Below are 18751 nucleotides of genomic sequence, written 5' to 3' on the forward strand. Positions count from 1 at the left end.
TTGGGCTTATTTGACAGAGCATCCTAGACTTTGTATCTTTATGAACTCTCTGCTCAACTAATATTTACATTTCCCAGTTTCTCTAAGCCTTTCCAACAAAATTAATAGTGCAAACAAAAGAAAAAGCATCTTCTAACTTTTGAAATTTGGGTTTCTCTGCACTGGTAAAATATATTTTTCTGCATAATTGCAAATGCTTGTAGTCTTGCTTTCCTTTTTCTGCTGCCATTGTTAACTTGAGGCAGGTCTGGTAAGTATAATCACTTCAGACAACAGACTGTCAAAATCATTGACAAAAACAATACGCTTCCTTCTGGCTACTAAAGTTCTTGTGCTTTCTATGGATTTAAAATGGAGTGGTGTTTGATAATCAGAGTCCTGTTCCAGCAAGAAAAATAATGCTGATTGCATTCCTTTTAGTTTTTGTTTCTCAGTTATTTAGATGATGCCCTGTTACTCTCACATAATCTGTTTTTCTGCATCCATTTACTTTAATTTTAGGTCCCATGCATCTGATGTTACAGATTATTCTTATCCTGCTACTCCGAATCATTCCCTCCATCAGCAGATAGCAATGCCTTCATATGGAGCAGGAGATGGTCCACAGTACATGGCAGCATCCCAAAGCCATGAGCATGAATACAGACCACCTTCCACCACTGTACGACATGCTACTTTAAACAGACCTCAGCAACCACCTCCACCTCCACCCCAGCCTTCAGATGGCCAACATAGCTCAGTACCTGTGGTACCAGCAGAATATGGGTAAATCTCCTGATTTATTCTAGTGGATTCTTGACAAAACTAGAGGGATGCATGTTTTGCATAACCGTCATAATGTGTAACGTATCACACAAAAAGATCCCGAATACATTAGTTACTTCCTTGGGCAGGACAGAAAAAAATGGTATGATTTCTATGTGTGAACTGAATTTAATTGAAGTAGTGAAAGCAAAAATAATGAACTGTGTATTGAATGTGGTGAAATCAATATGCTTGTAAAATATTAAGGGTTCTTAATACAGTATTAAAAAGGGGATAATTTGTCTTTAAAGTGGAAAATAGTTACAACATAATTTGATTAATACTTTAAACTTCAGGAAATGCATAGAAAAAGTATTGCTCATTGTGATTAATGTGGAGTCTGTTGCATCCCTGAAATGACTTTTTAAAGGAGCTTGGGCTAGAACAGGAAGGGCTCTCCTCAGACATAGTCAAATTCCCTACTGCTGCAGGACAAATGCCACTCCATAATTCAAGATAGGAATTTATCAAACTCCTGTGTAGGTATTTTGCCTGAATGCATTCTGAAGGAAGACTTGCTCCAGAGTACTGGCTCTCCAATAGCAAGAAAACATCCGTTTTCTAACCAGTCTGTGTCTCTTCTTTAGTGTAATTACCTTAAACTTTCAAGCTGTAACCCCAAGGAAGTTGTAGTCATTCTTGCCTTTGTCGTTCTAAACTGGGCAAGCCAAGGATGGTCAGTCTTGCTTGATGCATCCTGGGATAGCATTTGCCTGATTTATGACTGTATCATGTTGCAGATGACTCAGTTATGAGTGACTGCTTCAACCTGCCCTTTCTCTGTTATTTCCAGTGTATAACACATTATTGTGCTTAGTCCTCAGGTCCATGACTGTTGTCAGATTATTGCGATTGTCATGAACATTGACATGTCACTGAATGTCATCAGTCACTTTCCTTCCACTCCTGTCTCCTACATCTAGTTCTTTGCCTACTTCATAGCTCTTATAGCCTCATTTTTTTTTCTGCTTAAGATTACTTTTCATGACATGTTAACAAGAAAAGTAGCTCTTCCCTGTACCTCCTGTTTAAAGTATCAATCAATTGTATCAATTTAATTAAATGGTATTTAAATTGATAAACCTGACTGAAGAAGCACATGAGACACATGATATACCTTTGGGTAAATCTTTCCATTCATCCTTTCCATAGCTCTCTATGTCTGAGTTCTCTATTATCTCTTAATATTTGTATAACATTTGGTCTTCTATTGGATTGATACATGTAGTTTGCAGTTTTCTTGGTCCCTTCATCATAGACCTTGTACTTAATAGTCCCACAAAGTAGCTGTTTAGTAACAAACACTTTATACTGAACTAGGCAGGAGAATAAAGATAAAAAGCTCACTTTGTAGAATGCTGAAAGGATGCTGTCTTTAAAGACATCTGTCTTAAATCTTAATGTATTACCAGTACTTGACAGTTCATATGTTTATAATCACTTGCATATTTAATTCACCAGTTTAAACTCTTTTTGATTTTTGTTTTAGCTGAGGTTGGATGAGAGCAGGTTAAGAGGTGATGATTCTCCAAGTCCTAACTTTCAACGCATTAAATGTTTTTGTTCTGTTTTATATAGGATGCTTCCAGCTCAGATGGTGGATTATTACAACCCTACAGGTCCTCCCCCCCCTCCTCCTCCCCCTATGATTCCTTCAGCACAAACTGCATTTGTTAGTCCCCTTCAGCTTCCTGTGCCACCTTCCCACTCTGGACTGGTGACTGGCTCTACATATGCAGCTGCTCATCCTCCTCCTTCTAGTGGGCTTGTTGTCACTGCTCCTCCTCCTCCCGGCCCACCTCCTCCCCCTCCAGGCCCTCCTGCTGCAGGTGCATCCCTCTCTTCGTCCCCAATGCACGTTCCTCCGGCGTCAGAGGCAAAGCGCCATGAACCTGCCCAGGCACCGATAAGCGATGCACGGAGCGATCTCCTTGCTGCCATTAGAATGGGTAAGTGGACACTCAGCTCTAGGTATTACTTTTTTTCAACGAAAGCGCTGTGTTTTCCATGGATAGGAGTTCATGGCTTCTTCTGCCAGCTGAGCAGAGTGTCATTAGCCACAGGTACCACACACCTGTTCTGACATTTGTCAGCTATGACTTTGAATCTTTTTCTAATGCCTGAAGATGTACAGCTTTGTCAAGCATGCTCTACTGTTTGTGTGGATGTAATAAAAACAGCACTGGTGTTCTTTATGTAAAGTGCCAGTAGATGTACCTGACTTTTGCTTCTGTTTAGAGGAACTGAGTTACCCAACACCAGGCTTCAGCCCACTGATTTTTAGCCAGTGATTCTTCCTGACTTTGCTTAACAATATGGAGCTGTAGGTCTAATGGTATTTCCACATGCAATGATGAAAACTTTCATCTTCAGATCAAAAGGATCTGTATAGTCTTGAATATTTATCCTTAATATATTTATGGCAGTTTTAGAAGTCCAGAAGCATTCAGTCTCTGAGAATGGATTCCGATCTCTCTTTTCTCTTGGAATTCCTGCTCAGGGAGTCTCTCCTTAGTCAACGGTTTCTGTTTTTCCCCCTCCTTCTTCCAGACTGTATTGTTATAATACAACAAACTCACCAATAACAATATGAAACCTAAAATCTCTTGCATTGGAAACTTTGTCTTAGAGTAATTGTCTCTACAGGAATTCAGCTGAAGAAGGTGCAGGAGCAACGTGAGCAAGAAGCCAAGCGCGAGCCGGTTGGCAATGATGTGGCGACCATCCTTTCGAGGCGCATTGCGGTGGAATACAGCGATTCCGATGATGATTCAGAGTTTGATGAGAACGACTGGTCAGACTGAATATGGTCCAAGCCCAGTGGCAACTACATTAAATACTTGGCTTCAGTGGTTGCTCTCTTAGCAAGATGTAAAGCAGGATGTTGACATGTATTAAGGCTAGTGATGGAAGTGCTAAAATTGAATTGGTATTATTCAGAATGCTGTAGCTTAGCAACTCTGGTAATAATGATGTGATTATGCTTATGCAGATCAGAAACTTGTCTTACTTTCAGTATTTACTGCATAATACTTAAGTGCCACTAAATGTAGCAACTCATGTGCTGCGTGCAAAATATGCTGCAGTTGTTGCACTGTTACAGAACCAGCATTTTATTTTACTTTCCTGATCTTGAAGGGATAAAATATATTTTTTTGACTTTACATCTTATTCTTTTAATTATGTAAGAAACTTAGGTACTTGTGAATTGGTCTGGTTGTTAGTCTTTGAGGGCAGTTAACTATATGACTGAGTGAAGTGTTAGGTTCCATAAATGTGACTTTTAGCTTTTTTATTAGGTACTAATTATGCCCACCTTAGTCTATTTTTAACCACTTCTGGGCTTAAGTTTTTATGCATAAAGAATTGATTTTATATTATCTTCCTTTTTATCTTAAACATGTAGCAGATGATGAAATGTATACTTTGAAAAATGAATCCACATGGTCCAAAACGAACATTTGGTGAGCAGACTGGATATGTCTGTAACAGTACCAGCTTTAGGTTGCTGGCTGCTTGTTGGGAAGAGTGTTGGGGAGGGGTATCTCTGCTTGGTAGCAGATGCATGTCCGTGTTACAAATAAAAGTTAAAATACCTGTAGAGCTTTTTCAGTTTTATGGTAGAGATGACGTGGATGCAGGGTAGACCTGATTGAAACAACATGGTTATTGGAGTGTAGAAATGCTACTGTTCTTACGAAGATTGGAACAGTCTGGATCTAGCAATCAGATACATTTCACAAGTATTAAACTTGGTCTTTATGCCTGTAGGTATAAATGTGTGTAAATAAGTTCTGTTGTTGATTTGTACATGTGTAGTCATGTAGCACGTTTATTCAGAACTCTTACGTTGAATGTATTTCTTAGTACATCCCATGGATAAACATTGGCAGTTAAAGCAGTTTTAATGGCTTTTGGGGTACTATGCCACATACATACACTTTTTTTGCTCCTTCCCTAGGGATAGTTGCTGCCATAAAGTCTGCTTTGGCTGTCTTTGTTTTCTTTAAAAATAATTCCTTTTTTTTTTTTTTTTTCCCACAGTACAGTATTAAAATTTTTTTTGTTTGTTTTGTTTTTGCTCTCTTCTGGACTGAGAATCAGGCTGCTGCTTTGCCTAATGAGGCTTTAAAAAAAAATATTCATAGCAGGGGAATAGCTCTTTCCTTACCAGATTACAGTTTTAATCTTTGTAACGGAAGTCTGTGTAACTCCAGGTTTAAAATTTGGTAAAGCTCCTTTGTTCTGTGAGGCCCTATCTGTTCTTAAAAAAAAGTATGTAAAATAAAGAGAAATGGAAGGTGATTATCTAACCTGTGTTTACACCATTAACAGTTTTAGTCCTGAGAATGTAACAGTCTAACACGATGTTTGCATGCAAACTGTTGGCTACTGCATTGCTGTTTAATCTATGTATGACTTTACAATCCGTGGCAGCTGCCTTTATGGTAGGGGGTTAAGATGCTGCCTCAGTTTGGTGTTTAAATTTATCACAAAGTACGACCAATCTCTGCATAGTGGTGAGCAACCACAGCTCTTGGTAATCAGGGGCAGCTGAGGGTATTCATCTCCATCCCAGTTTGAGCTGGTTTTGTCTTTGCCTTAAAATGCCGAGCTAAATTCTGCTTTATTTTGTGTCCTGGAGTCTGAGGCCCGCGTGTCCACCAGAGAGGGCAAAATTTAGGTAATAGCCTGATGGTGGTTTTCATCACTGTATGAGAGATGGCTTGTACTTACCATAGTGGTGTGCTTGCAAAATAATTCTTTGGATGGGTATTGCAACTGGGACCTCAGTGTTACATCACTGTGTAGGTGGTGACAGTACTCTCTATTCTTTTGATACATGCTGAAATGAAACATCTCAGCAGAAAATTCTTACCAGTCTCCTGAAATTTGATACAACAGAAGATATATTTTATGAGCACAAAATTGAGTGTGTCTGAAATTTTGTAATTTGTGCTTATTTTAAATAATAAGCATTTAACAAGCAATCAGTTGTGACCAGTTAAGATAGTGTAGATTTTTCAGTCATAGTAGCCAACCTGTTTTTCTGAACCTGCAATGTTGTCATTTTCCTTTTGGTATTTTATGAACAAAATGTGAATTGAATTTAGTGATGTAAACATGATTCTAGGCTGTTTTTATCAGTTTTATCATACTTCACAAATATTAATAAAATCTCACTTTTGAGCCTGTCTTTCCTTAGATTAGTAAGATTTTGCTGTTAACTTATTGATAAGTAACAGAAATGAAAATGTAAGGCTTCCAAATGCTGTCTGTGATCCCAGGGAACCATGATGTTCCTGGGATGAAGGCTGGAGTCCACAAAACCAGGTTCCCTTGATGTTCTGCTGCTTCTTCAAACATGCGTACGTTTTGCTTTTGCAGCCTTGATTCAAGCTCCAAGTTCAAGTTCTTGGTTGGTCTAAATAGGCATTAATTTCCCTACAAGTAGCTTTAGGGTTTTTTTTCAGTGAAATGCATTAAACATCAGCTTTGCTTCCTGAAAGAACAAGGCAGAAAATATAAGTTTTATTAGCAAGTCTCTTTCCCCACTTTTCCAGTAAGAAGGGTCTTTGTAGGTTAATGATGCCAAGCACAGTACTGTAAAATGCAAACCCATGTCTGCCTACTAGAAAAAATATTTTTAATTTAATCTTTTAATTGTAATCAGATTAAAGCCAGAAGAGGCTTTTCATCCTCCTGAAAAGAACTTATATAAACCAATTGTGTAATACAGTAGCCTAATTGTAAATGAAGCAGATTTGTTTATGCATCTTAGACTCAGTTGTTTCCTGGGAAAATAAATTAGTCTTCACTCCATTCAACCAAAACCTCCAGACCCTCTGGCACTCGGTTCTTCTCTCCAATTTTCCATTTTATGATTTGAACTTAATTCAAGTAACTTAGAGTGAAGACACTGATTCTATGTAGAAACTGAATATACAAGCTTGCTGTTTTTTTGTTTCAAAGGTCCTCTTTCTTGGTGTAAAGCATTTCTGACTGCTCATTGATCGGTTGGAGTTAGGACTGATGGTCACTCAGTGTGCTGCTTCTACAGCTCTTGTGGTTGTGTTTGAACATTAAACAATTTACATGGGACTAAACTGAACTGGATTTTTAGGTATTTGAGATTTCTTTTTACCGAGATTAATTGAATAGAGGAGGAAAAAAAATCTTTATTGTAAGAGGGATGTGTGTTGTTGAGAACAAGCTCCAAACTGAGCTCACTTGCAATACGCAGATGGAGTTGAGAGGAAGGGAAATGATTCCTTGAAAATTGGTTCTTGATGTATTTTTCAGGTATGTTCTCTCTCATGCTGGGTGCTGTTTTAATAATGAAGAGATGTTCTCTTCCCCTTGAAAAAAGATACCTAAGGATACAGCAAATATGTAATTTCTAAAATTGTTTAAAATCTCACTATGAACTAAACTGAGTCTAAACCTGATAATAATGAAGACTTCATTAAAATCTTATGTCTGGAAGCTGAAGTTGCACAAATTAAATTCTGAGCTGAGGTATTAGTTCCTAGCACAGGAGTAAAATAAATATTAGACCAGCTTATCCAGAGATGGTTTTGACAGTGAATTTTTTTTTTGGTGACATGTTTTTTTTTCTTCTGAAAAACCAAATAAACAGAATTTCAGCCTGATGTATTCTGCTTTGGGAAAAGGTTTTTGCTCTGTGGGAGCCTGAATTTTTAATTCTGAGTCTGAGGCATTCCTGACAGGAATGAGTACATATATCCATGGACACACACACACACAGAAGTCCAAGGATTTTCAGCATGTTGAGGCAGATCTGCATTCAGGTACTCTAAGCATTGTCAGTGATATACAGGGAATTAAAATAAATTAGGATCCCTCCTAGAATCCCTCAGGCCCTTGTGTCAGTCACAGAATAGTCAGGAGAGACTTGAGCTTGTCACTCAACATCCTTCCCAGTTCCCTTGTACTTTAAAGGAAGTGGGGGTACTCCAGACTGTGGGTTCCCCATTGACCATCATCTTTCATTAAAGAGATAAAGAGAAAAAAACAAGTAGACTGAAAAAAATGTCCTTTAGGTACAAAACTGGAAGAAGCAATTTCATATTTTGCATTCTCTACTAACATTAGAGGCAAAGAATGTTTTTTCATGTGCTGTCAAGTATCTGTAGGTTTCTCTGGAGAAACATGTTCTCATCTGTGGGTAACATAGATGTGCACTTTGAATGGAAAGCAGTCTCAGGTTTGGGCTAGGCTTTTCAGCTACCTAAGAAAACAACTAGCCCCTAAGATTCTTAGCTAAATATAGTAGTCTCTTTGAGATTAATTCTTACTGCTGCAGATAAATAGAGAACTTCTTATCTGATTAGCCAGAGCAGGGAGGAGTACTATGCCTTCCTCTTGGCAAGGGCTCACATGCAGAGTGATTTGGAGATTAGCGCTGACGGCAAGTGTTTTGAGATATCTCAGCAGCTTGTCCTAAATGTGTTGCCTTTCCAAGTCATTTGGCATTTTCAGTTGCGTCCTGTTGTACCATGTGAATACTGTCTGCCCTGTTCAGCAGTCACTTTGGTTGCCAGTGAAGTGTAGGTTAGAGGAAAGGAGGCCTGAGAATCTGACCGAGTTACCCTAGTGCCAGTTAATACTGAGCAGTCTGTCCCCTTTGTCTTTGGCAGCAACTCTAAATGAGAGTCCTACCAGCTACACCAAGGGGCATGGCAGAACTCATCTGTTTTCTGTGTTCTTGAAAATCAGGTTCTCTCGATAGCTGCTAGTGCTGATGAATTCCTTAGTTAGTTTTCTGAGTCATCCTGCTATTAATATTTTATTTCTGTAATGAATTTAATTTCCTAGTCCCCAGTTACCTTTCTCTGACTTGCTGAATGGCCTGTGCTTACTGCTTGTCACCCTTCACAAACTGGATGCAGTCAGCAGCGATTGTAGAAGTGCCCTTGCTCTCCTGAACTCCTTAGCCCAGTCCTGGCTTTCACCTGAAGCCTGTTCCTCTCTGGAGGGACAAGGTTGCATCCTTCTCTCTTGACTCTTATGCTCCTGATTTTCAATACATAGTTTTTATGTTGCCAGCCAAGCATCTTCCCATTCCCTCCTTCATCAGGATTTATGGTTTGGTTGGTTGGCCAGCCGTGGTTTCTTTCCCTTGGATAGATTCTTGTTCTGTGACTGAAGTGGTAATGGTGTTAAAAGGGGTGCTGCTTCAGGACACAGGGCTTTAATCCTGCACTGGGGAGGATGATGGTTGTACCAGGATTTTTTTATCATAAGGCTTATCTTAGTGATGAACTCTGAATCTTCCTGAAGTTTCTGGTCATTCCAACCGTGTGAGCCTCACCTTAACTTTGCTTGGTTCACTCTTTTGGATTTATTTGTATTTGTTTTCTTCTGTTCTGTTTGGGTGTCCTTCCAAATTCAGCATGCTTCCTAAAACTCTTCTTAGGGTGCCTTCACACAGCTGGCTAAAGTGCTTCTGATTGCCATGATGTTGTAAACATTATTTCTGTCTTTGAGGAAGAAGGACTCGTGTGTTTCATATTCTCAGAATGATAATCAAAGTAACACTTTCTAGGCTGGCTCTGAAAGTTTCCCCATAAATTTATTTCTCCCTGATTTCTATTTATGGCATATTTTGCTCTAACAGAGGTTTAGAAGTTTTGCTTACAAGCAGTTTGGTGGAGTTTTTGGATTGCTGTGAAGAACCTTTGTCTAAGTTCATCAAAATATTTAATCTGACTGTGACAAGAAAATGTTAAGGTGTGTATTGTGTGCAGGGCCAGTTGCAGTGTGTATATCAAAACAACTGGTGTTCCTCAGCAGTTCTTTGGGGCATTAGGGGGTTACTTTAAAATACGTGGATCCTGCTGGCTCATTGCTTCTCTCAGTAACCAGTCACTGATTTGCTGTAACTGATGCAAACCACTATTGTTACATTTCACAAGTGTTTTAAGAAAGATAAGCAAGATTGCTGCCTTGTACCCAAATGACTGCCACCAGACAAATGCTTATCTGAAAAAAGTATCCTATTTTTGATCATCCTCTGTACTCTCTTCAAAACCCTCAGTGACTATCAAGTCAACCCTTGCTTTTTAAATTTTTTAAGAGCCATCTTCATTCTTTAAGTTGACATGGTCTGCCTAGGAAACTGAATTTAGATCTACCACATTTTAAGTACAGGATGCTCCATTCCTCTCCTGTGGTGCCCCTCCTGACCTATATTCCTTGCTATGTTTCTAGAACTTATATGAATTATTTATATGGCTTGATAGATTTACTTCCTACTTTGCTGAAAGAGATAAGAAATCCTTACTTTAGGGATTTTCAAACCTAGTTAAAATATACCAAATGGTTAGGCAGCTGCCAACAGCTAGAATTATTTGATATAGGAGATGTGGGAGTTGTCTAGCTATAACATGGCTTCTTACTTACTGCATTAGCAGAGTAAAAGCATTTAGGTATGGATGCCTCACTTAAATGGGGAAAATAACACCACAGGTCTGTGGCATTCTTTTGTCTCCTAAATAGGAGATAGGAAAATAAAGATTTTTAGAACAGAGATGAGGAAGAAGAGAAAGGTCAAGACACTTTCTGTTCTAAACAATAGGAGAAAATGTTTCGGTGAATAATTGATGATACTTCTCTTTGTTTTATCTCCATACAGAAGCCTCCAAATGGTGAGGCTAAGCTTTAGCCTTCTCCCTGAAGATCACCTTCCCTATTTTATTCTCCTCATCTTATCAGCTGCAGTATGCCATGACCTTTCTCTTCAATTCAGCCATCTGTCTGCTTCAGCCTTTATTTCCTTTATCACATGAGACATGAGGGTACAAATGACACTGGTGGCGCTGTTGGCCTCAATACCTGATAAATAGACTTAAGCTGACATTTTAAATAGTGAACAGGTCTTTTTTAAAATTCGTGAATGTAAGAATTACTAAAGGAGTCTGGTGAACTGGTAGTGTTTTCTGCTCAGAAGGCAAACCATGAAATACTCAGGGTGGTAGGATATATAAGGAATATGTGGGTAAGGCACACTTCTAAAGTGCAGCTCTATTTTAAGGCTTCCAGATGTGAGCTTTGCACAATTGCTGTAATTACCAGCCCTGCTGCAGGTATGGCTTCTCTCTGGGTTTTGGGCAGCAACCATTTATTCTCACCCAACTGTCTGAATGCTAACAGGGGTATCAGTGCTGTAGAAAGGATGTAGAAAAGTTTGTTGACTATGATAAGAAATATATGTGAAATGAGATGAAGAGGTAGTGGGATGGAAAGAGCAAAATTTCCCTCTGAGAACATCAGTGGTCTTGGCAGGACAGAATTGAAGATACAGGAGGCACCATTAATTTCCTAGCACAGAAGTTAAAGGAAATATAGTAGGACTTAAGTTCCAGGTCTTGAGATACATGACATGGGAACTGTCTCATCAGTTTTAATGGCTCATTTTTTTTTCCATTTGGGGCTCAAACTAGGGGCATACAGGCAAGTAGAGTCTCTGGTAGCGTTACCTTCCTTTCACTGGAACTGCCTTGAGATTCATGGATGATGAGGTATCTACTGTAAATAGGCAAAACTGCAGCATAAACATCCATGACATCAGCTAGCTGGTCAGACCGTGTCTGTGCTACTCAGATGTGGGACTCAGAGGGAGTGAGTCTGGAGAGCAGGGCACAGTGGGTGCTGGTAAGCACTAGTGGGGCTTCAGGAATTCTGCTTCATGCAAACTAAATGCTGCTGCAGTGAGAACAGGTCTCCTGCCGAGCTGCACTTGGGAGGAACCAAATTCATGTGCTACTCCATGATGGGTGTTACAGCGTGGTGAGAGCAGATTTGCTTCCAAAGAAGAGACTGGCTGATATCCACTGATAGAGATGCCAGTGCCTGAGCAATGTCTATGCTCTATGCATGACTGCCAAACAGCCCTGTTCTCATGGCTGTTTATCCTTCCTTGCCACACTTGCTTGCTCTTGGCCACTCCTGTTGTCGTCCTTCAGCATCATATGTTGCTCAGCTTGGGAGATGCAAACACCCATATCTTTGTGCTGAATGTCTGGCAAAGCGTTGGCAACATCTGAGGAAGGCTTGCTAATGAGGGGGTGTTTCTGAAAGCAGCGTGGTGCAGCACCTCTCCTACGCAGCCTGTGCAGCAGCCTAAACAGCCGCGTTCACTGGAGCTCATCCCTGCAAACGAGCCAAGTAGAATTAACTAGATAATAAAAATCTATTGGCTGGTAATGAAACTTTAGTATTTGATTTAAATACAAGGCCAGATAATGCAGAAAGCACGAAAATGTTTCAAGATGCTCAGTCATCACTTAGGAAGCTCCTTCCCCATGAAATGCTCCCTGGGAGGGGAGCTTGACACACCTCCTGCAATGCTGCAGTGGTGGCAGGAAAGCTGCAGGAGGGCAGTGGCAGCTTTTGGATTGAGCCTTCTTTTAGTATCTGGGAAAACACTACATTTGAGGTTCCTGCAATTCTTTGTGTCACTCTGCTTGGGACAGGACATGCAAGGAACGGGCTTCCTTTGGCAATGATGGACCCACATTAGGCTTCTGTCTTCATCATGTACCTGAAGACCTAAAATCCTGTAACAGGAAAATGCAGTGCTGCTCTAAGATTTCCATCACCTGCAAACCCACCAGGTAAGAGGGACAGTCTTTCTGTAGAAAGACACTGACCTCCAGTGGACAAATGGGGCAGTCATAAGAACTTGTTCTAATTAAAATATAAGTATGAGGACAGAGGGGGCGATGAAGAAGTTCAAGTTATGGAGAAAGAGATACATTCCTCTTTGAGTAGCTGAGTGGCACTGTGGTAAAAGTGGGTGTACAGCAAAATCTTAGTGCATATGCAACTGTGCTGACTATTGGAGGTTCAGAGTCTCGGGGTCCTTGACAAAATTGGGACAAGGTGCTCTGAAATGTAAAACTGCCGTGAAGCTAAAACCACTGGAGCAACAAGGTATGACAGCCAAGGTGCACCTTGGCTGAGCTCCCACCTGTAAATGTCCTCACAAGTCTGAGCCTGCCCTGGTTGTGAGGTGATGTGACTTTGCTTCTACAAGGAAGTTGGTAGATGGGGGTGAATTGCAGCAGCTTCTTATTGGATGTTTTAAATTTTTCATTCACAGAATCACAGAGGCGTTGAGATGGGAAGGAACCTCTGGAGCCCATCCGATCCAGCCCCCCTGCTCAAGCAGGATGACCTGTATCTGGTTGCCCAGGACTATGTCCAGATGACTTTTGAGTATCTCTGAGGAGTGAGACTCCACAGACTCTCTGGGCAACCTGTGCCAGTGTCCAGTCAGGCTCACAGTGAGTGTTTCGTGATGTTCAGAGGGAACCTCCTGTCTGTCAGTTTGTGTCCATTGCCTTCAGTTGTGAGCTTGAGCCTTAGGGATGCTGAGCATCAGTGCATATCAACTGTGTTGCTTTAAATGCAATGCTTGAGTTAGAAATCTTGTGAGTCCCTCTTTATACAGCAAAGACAATGTATGGCTGGCAATGGATGTGCTGTTCAGCTTCTGAGTGTCATGGTAATAAAAATCACTAAATAAAAAAAGAAGCTAGTTGCACAGCAGGTTACATCATCGGACTTTGATGGCTGTAGCTGAGCCTAAGATGAAACTAGAAAACCTTGGTTATTCTTCTCCAGTCTTACTTGTGTGATGTACTTTGAATTTCACCACGCTGAGAGGTTTTCTAATGCTTATCAGCAGCCTAATGAGAAATAATCTGAGAGCCTTGTTGGCATTGATAAGGCTAATTTTTAAGGACGAGAGAGTTTTGTGGCTGCCCTTTAGAAAAGGACTGGAGGATCAGAGTGAGGTTTTGGCAGACATAAGTTTTCCCGCATTCTTTTGTGAACAAGCACATGTTTGGATGAGGAGATAATGTGCAATTCATCCCCTAGCTAGGAAGGGAAGTACATTTGGCAACAAGAGCTAATGCTGTTTCCTTAGACTCCAGTGCCCCTCTGTGTGGTGGAAATGAGCCCTAGTTAGCCTTTCCTCTGCTCTTTCATAGGATCATAGGTTAAATCAGGCAGGAGGGGGCCTCAGGAGTTCTCTGGTCCAATGTCTTTCTTGCAGTAGGGTTAGACCAAGCTGCTCAAGGCTGATGCCTCCCATATCTGATGCCTCCCAGGATGTTTGGTTTTTTTCCCCCAGTGTGTGACAAGGACCTTCCTGATGGTAAGCTTTCCCTTCCCAAAGTCCAGTGACTGAGATGTGGGTCCCACCACTGTCTTCATCGCTCTGAAGAGGAGAAAGTAAATGCTTCCTGGTCACTAAGGGAAGCACGTAGAGGAAACACCCTCACTGTGGTATGGGGGGAGCTGTTGGCAGCGCCAGCATTCCCTAGTCCCCAGATGTATGTTAGGGGAGAAGCCAGCTAGGGTGCTATGTGGAAGACCTTAGCATGTTTATGCTGCTGCTTTGCTTTCTCTTTTCTGGCACTTCTCCAAATATTTGAAGGATTTAAATAGCTGGTAGAGGGAAAACATTGCTGTCTTGCCCTGTCCTCCTCAGGTGAAAAGAAAGGGGGTAATCATTCCTCTGGGATGATGACAGTCAGTGATGCTTTTTGCAGCACTGCTGTGTATACCACTCCTCTCATAATACATCCCAAAATTTCCTTATGATATTTGAAGAATGTCTATAGATGTGGGCGTTAATGAGCAAAGGCCTAACCAGATTTTGTTAGGTGTGTTACTGCCTGGAACTTGCAGATAAGTCAGCCTGCTGGAATGACAAGACTTGAATGACAACTAATCTATATTGTGAAATATATTACAGAATCTTTAATTTACATAGAGATCAAGCCTGCTTATAGGGAGTGGAAATCAATAGTGGCTTCTATATCATCCTCTGGGTGGAATATTAATTCTGAAATTCCATAATATCTAAACTGCATCAAGAGATTACAAGCCAATAGTACTAATAGCATAAGAAGGATCATGTTATCCTTTCTTAATAAACTTGATATAACTGCAGTTTCCAGATGGGGTTTTCATTCTTTCAGAACAAGAAATGTGTTGCAGGCATTGTCAGTTTATTAGTGTTTGTGGTTATTAGCCAGAAGCTTGCAACTGCATGTAGTGTATAAACACAGAAAGAAAAAATGGTCCCAGCAGTCTAACCTGAATCTGAGGGGTAGTTGGTGGGCAGCTACATTATCTGAACAGGAGCCTGGGCTTTTTCCTGATTCAAAGCCCACTCCTGAGCAGAGAGATTTGCCATGGACCAAACTGTACTCAATTTAATGCTGTAATGATATCAAGCAGGGAGTGGATTCAGTTCAAACCCAGCCATCTCAGCAAAGACCCTGTAGCCAGTGTTCCTACAGCATATGGTGTGATTCCCAGTCCAGCTTGCTTCTGGTCTGCATCTGCCCATAGCAAAACCACAGCATCCATCTCTGCTGTGTCTTGGAAAGGCATTTCCACCACTTGATTTTTTTTTTTTTTGTTGTTGTTCTTTCCTTTGAGCTGACTGGAGCCATATAACAATCTGTTTCAGCTGTTCTGTTCTTCAGATTCTATTTTTCTGCAATTTGCTTTGATTCTGAACAGAGGGGACAGGTGACAATGAAAGAAAACCTTTCAATCAGAACACTGTTTCTTTCCAAAGGCATGTCACAATTAAAATTGACTGAATGCCCATGGTTGGTACATAAAATCTTCTGCTGTGCAGTTTATCGTAATTCACAGTAGCAGTGAACATGATGTGCCAGAGTATTGATGCTTCCTGGCTGTTTCTCTGTAGCTTCTTAAAGTTGTGGTGCTATTTCTCCTCCAACTCCCCACCCCACCATGCTCTCTCTTCTTCTGTATGGTGAATACAGCCACAGGTCCACGATTAACTTCATTCAGATTCTTTACATCACCTCTTCTCCTCTGGTTTTAAATCAGCTTTGCACAACCAAGTTAAGTCTGTCTTAAATCTGCTGTGCTTACAAAGATGCAAAAAGAACCAGCAGGTGCAAGAGGACTGAAGTAGGGGGAGGAGGATGATAAAATCATGGGACTGGGAGGAGAATAGGTGGCTTTTCAGGTGGGCTGTTTTAATAGCTTAAAAAATTAGCTTTTTCAGAGAACACAAAATGGCTTTCAAGTAAATTACTCAAAACTGACTTCTTTAGACTAAGGTTTTCTCAGAATTTCTTAGGGAATAGAAACTAAGGTGTTGAACCAGTTTGATTAATAATCTGTAATGCAGCTGCTTTTGTACAGCCAAAACCATGTACAGACAGGCTATTTTTTCTGTAAAATTGCATCTCTACTGCAGCATTTAAAGCCTGTATCTACTATGCATTCCTTATTTCCTGCTGTCATGGGGAATTAATTTTATTTTTTTGGTTGTGGCCTATCTAGGCAAATAAAATATGGAAGACAGCTTTAGATACTGCAAATTCCTTTAAATATATTGATTTTTTTATAGAAAAGATACTAGATCCTGAAACTTATTTTTCTTAAGACACAGCTCATTTGGTTATTTTAATGAATTATTTCTTTCAAGGTAATTAACTTCATTTACAGTTAATTCTATTGAAATGCCCAGAGATTTGACTTGTACAATTATCATATCTTTCTATCTCTGTAGATGTCTAGCCAAAACAAAAAAACAGGGCTGTTATTTTGATTTGTGTTTTCATTTCAGCTCTGCCAGATGACTGCAGTTTCTTTAAGTGAACTAGACTCAAAAAGCCTCATGTGAACAGGTGGCAAGAAATACAGCAGACAGGCTTCTTTTCATCATTCTGTTCCTAGATTGCCTCCTCGGCAATGAATCTTTTTTAGGACTTGATGTGTACATGCTTTGCTGCATTTTCATTTGCATCTAGTGAAGATCTGTTGCCTCTGGTGAGAGGCTGCCCCTGTGCGGGGCACCAGGTGAGCACATGTATGTGTGCCGTGAAGGGTGTATTTGACACATTCATAGCAACATACTTATTTTTCCTGGCCCACTAGCATTTCTAAGAGTGGATCTGAAGAAAAGCTTACGCACATCGGAAGTTGCAAACTTCACTTACAACTGCTGAAGGTTGGAAGTTTCAGCCATGGAAGCATGGCTTAAGAAGAGGCATAAACAAAAGCCAAGTCAAGAGCAATCTGAAATGATACAGTGTAACCCGTCCTATTATAGCAGAGATCTGAAAAGCTCTTAGCATTCAATATCCACTGAGAAGGTAACTAGTCCTGGAAAATCTGATTTATTTCATACATTATGGAAGTGTTTGTGACTATCTTAATCTGAGCACTTGTGACAGTTGCTGTATTACCAATCTATACACATTTTGCCCTCCTTGTCATTACATTTAATTAGAAGACACTCTCATCTATAATAACTTATAACTATTACTAACTTATGGGGCATAGAGTTTTAAAGTATCTGGTCTCTGAAAGACGATTTGTTATGATACTGCTGATGCAAATATGCAACAAAGCAAAAAAAGTGACGCGGCACTGGATCTGACAAGAGTTATTGCTCTGGGTAGTGGCCCTGGCAAAGCCTGACGCCAAAGGAACATAGAAAGTGAACTGCTGCCTCGCTGCTGCGCCGTTCGAAGAGGAGGTGGGAATTCCAGTACTATGTTTGCTGTCAAGGTATTTCAGGCACACATGTAACTGTGGACAAAGGGTGTAGATGGTACAACTGCTATGAATTTCTTATTTCTCTGTGCTGTTCAGGGCTCTGGTTTGTTCTCTGTGTGCCACCTAGCTGCGATGCTCTCTCTGTCTGCACTGACCTTTGACATCCCAGACCTACTGCATGTTCAGCATTTTTCCTTTTTCATTGGTTTTTAATCATCCTGTAGACTTTCCAGGTGTTCTTTCAGCTGTCAACATTGGCTCTGCCACAACTGCTGCTGCTAAGCCATTCAGTGTGACTCTTTATGCTGCTTACTTCAGGTAGAAAAAGATCAACAGGACCAAAGAATTGCCTGTGAAATGCAAACTATTCTACCAGGTAGAAGAGCAAAATGAAAGCAAATGAAGGTATCTTCTAATTAAATGTAACGACAAAGAGGCCAAAAAGCCTCCTTTTTGTGCTAATTCCTGAATCACTTTGGCAGAGAGGAAGTAGAAAGGGAGGACACCTGCCACAATGGGGAAGGAAGAGAAAACTAGTACAAAAAGAGAGGTGGCGCTGCAGCTTGTCCTGCATGCCCCCCTGGGCTTTGGGAAGGGTACCTCTGCCCCATTGCTCACACCAGGGCTCCCTCACAGCAGCTTTGGGGTCCTTGAGCTCCTGGTGCTTGGCTTCTCCTCAAGAGTGTTACACAAGCAGTCTCTCATTGGTAGGCAAATCTTTTGGATGAGACAGCACTGTTAGTAGCTGCTCCGGTTTTAATCTTTTCCTAATCCTTGCTATAATATGCATGCACCTAAGATAATTTTAGTAATGTGGTTCCTGTAATTCCTTTTTATCAGTTATATAGAGCTGAGGTAAAGCCCTGATGTCCTGGGAGCTGTACTCATAAAGCCAAAAATTCTTCCTTCATTTTATTTCAATTTCTTTGTCTTTCAAGTGACAATGTGCTCTGGTGCACCCTCAGATCTGCTGCTTGGCAGGGTGAATTAGCTCATGCAAACTTTCGTTCTATACCAGAGGTATGTGGCAGGTGCCCTACGCCCAGCTGGTGTGCACACAGCTCTGTTGGGCGATAAAGCCATAATTCATTTTGTTGCACAGACCCCACGCAGAAAACACCAGGCTCCCCCAGGAACTCCCCTCAGCTGCTTTTCTTCCTGTCAGGGAGCAGAGTGGTGATGGATAGGCTCCACCTTCTGCATGAGTGTAAATGTGTGTGTGCTACCATTATTTTTGTTGCATCCGAATCTTTATGTTTTCTCTGTTGTTAGTCTCCACTGTGGAATACACTCCATGTGGTAGGGATTCTCCACAAACCTTCATTTCCAGAAGTATTCAGGGAATGATGTGAGCATA

The 18751-nt window shown here is 40.7% G+C and overlaps 1 protein-coding gene across 5 annotated transcripts in view; it reads left to right on the top strand.

Moving 5' to 3' along the window:
• Positions 1-7366, top strand: part of WASF3 (WAS protein family member 3) — a 70761-nt gene extending 63395 nt beyond the window's left edge. For all 5 annotated transcript variants that reach the window (XM_017818659.1, XM_017818662.1, XM_017818660.1 and 2 more), the window contains 3 exons: positions 502-765; positions 2383-2753; positions 3451-7366. In XM_017818659.1, the coding sequence (XP_017674148.1) occupies positions 502-765; positions 2383-2753; positions 3451-3608 (793 nt within the window). In that variant the 3' untranslated portion in view covers positions 3609-7366. The remainder of the gene's footprint in view (positions 1-501; positions 766-2382; positions 2754-3450) is intronic.
• Positions 7367-18751: the final 11385 nt, after the last annotated feature.

Source organism: Lepidothrix coronata, unplaced genomic scaffold, assembly GCF_001604755.1.
Source record: "Lepidothrix coronata isolate B3197 unplaced genomic scaffold, Lepidothrix_coronata-1.0 Scaffold69, whole genome shotgun sequence".
In the NCBI taxonomy this organism is placed as follows: Eukaryota; Metazoa; Chordata; class Aves; order Passeriformes; family Pipridae; genus Lepidothrix; species Lepidothrix coronata.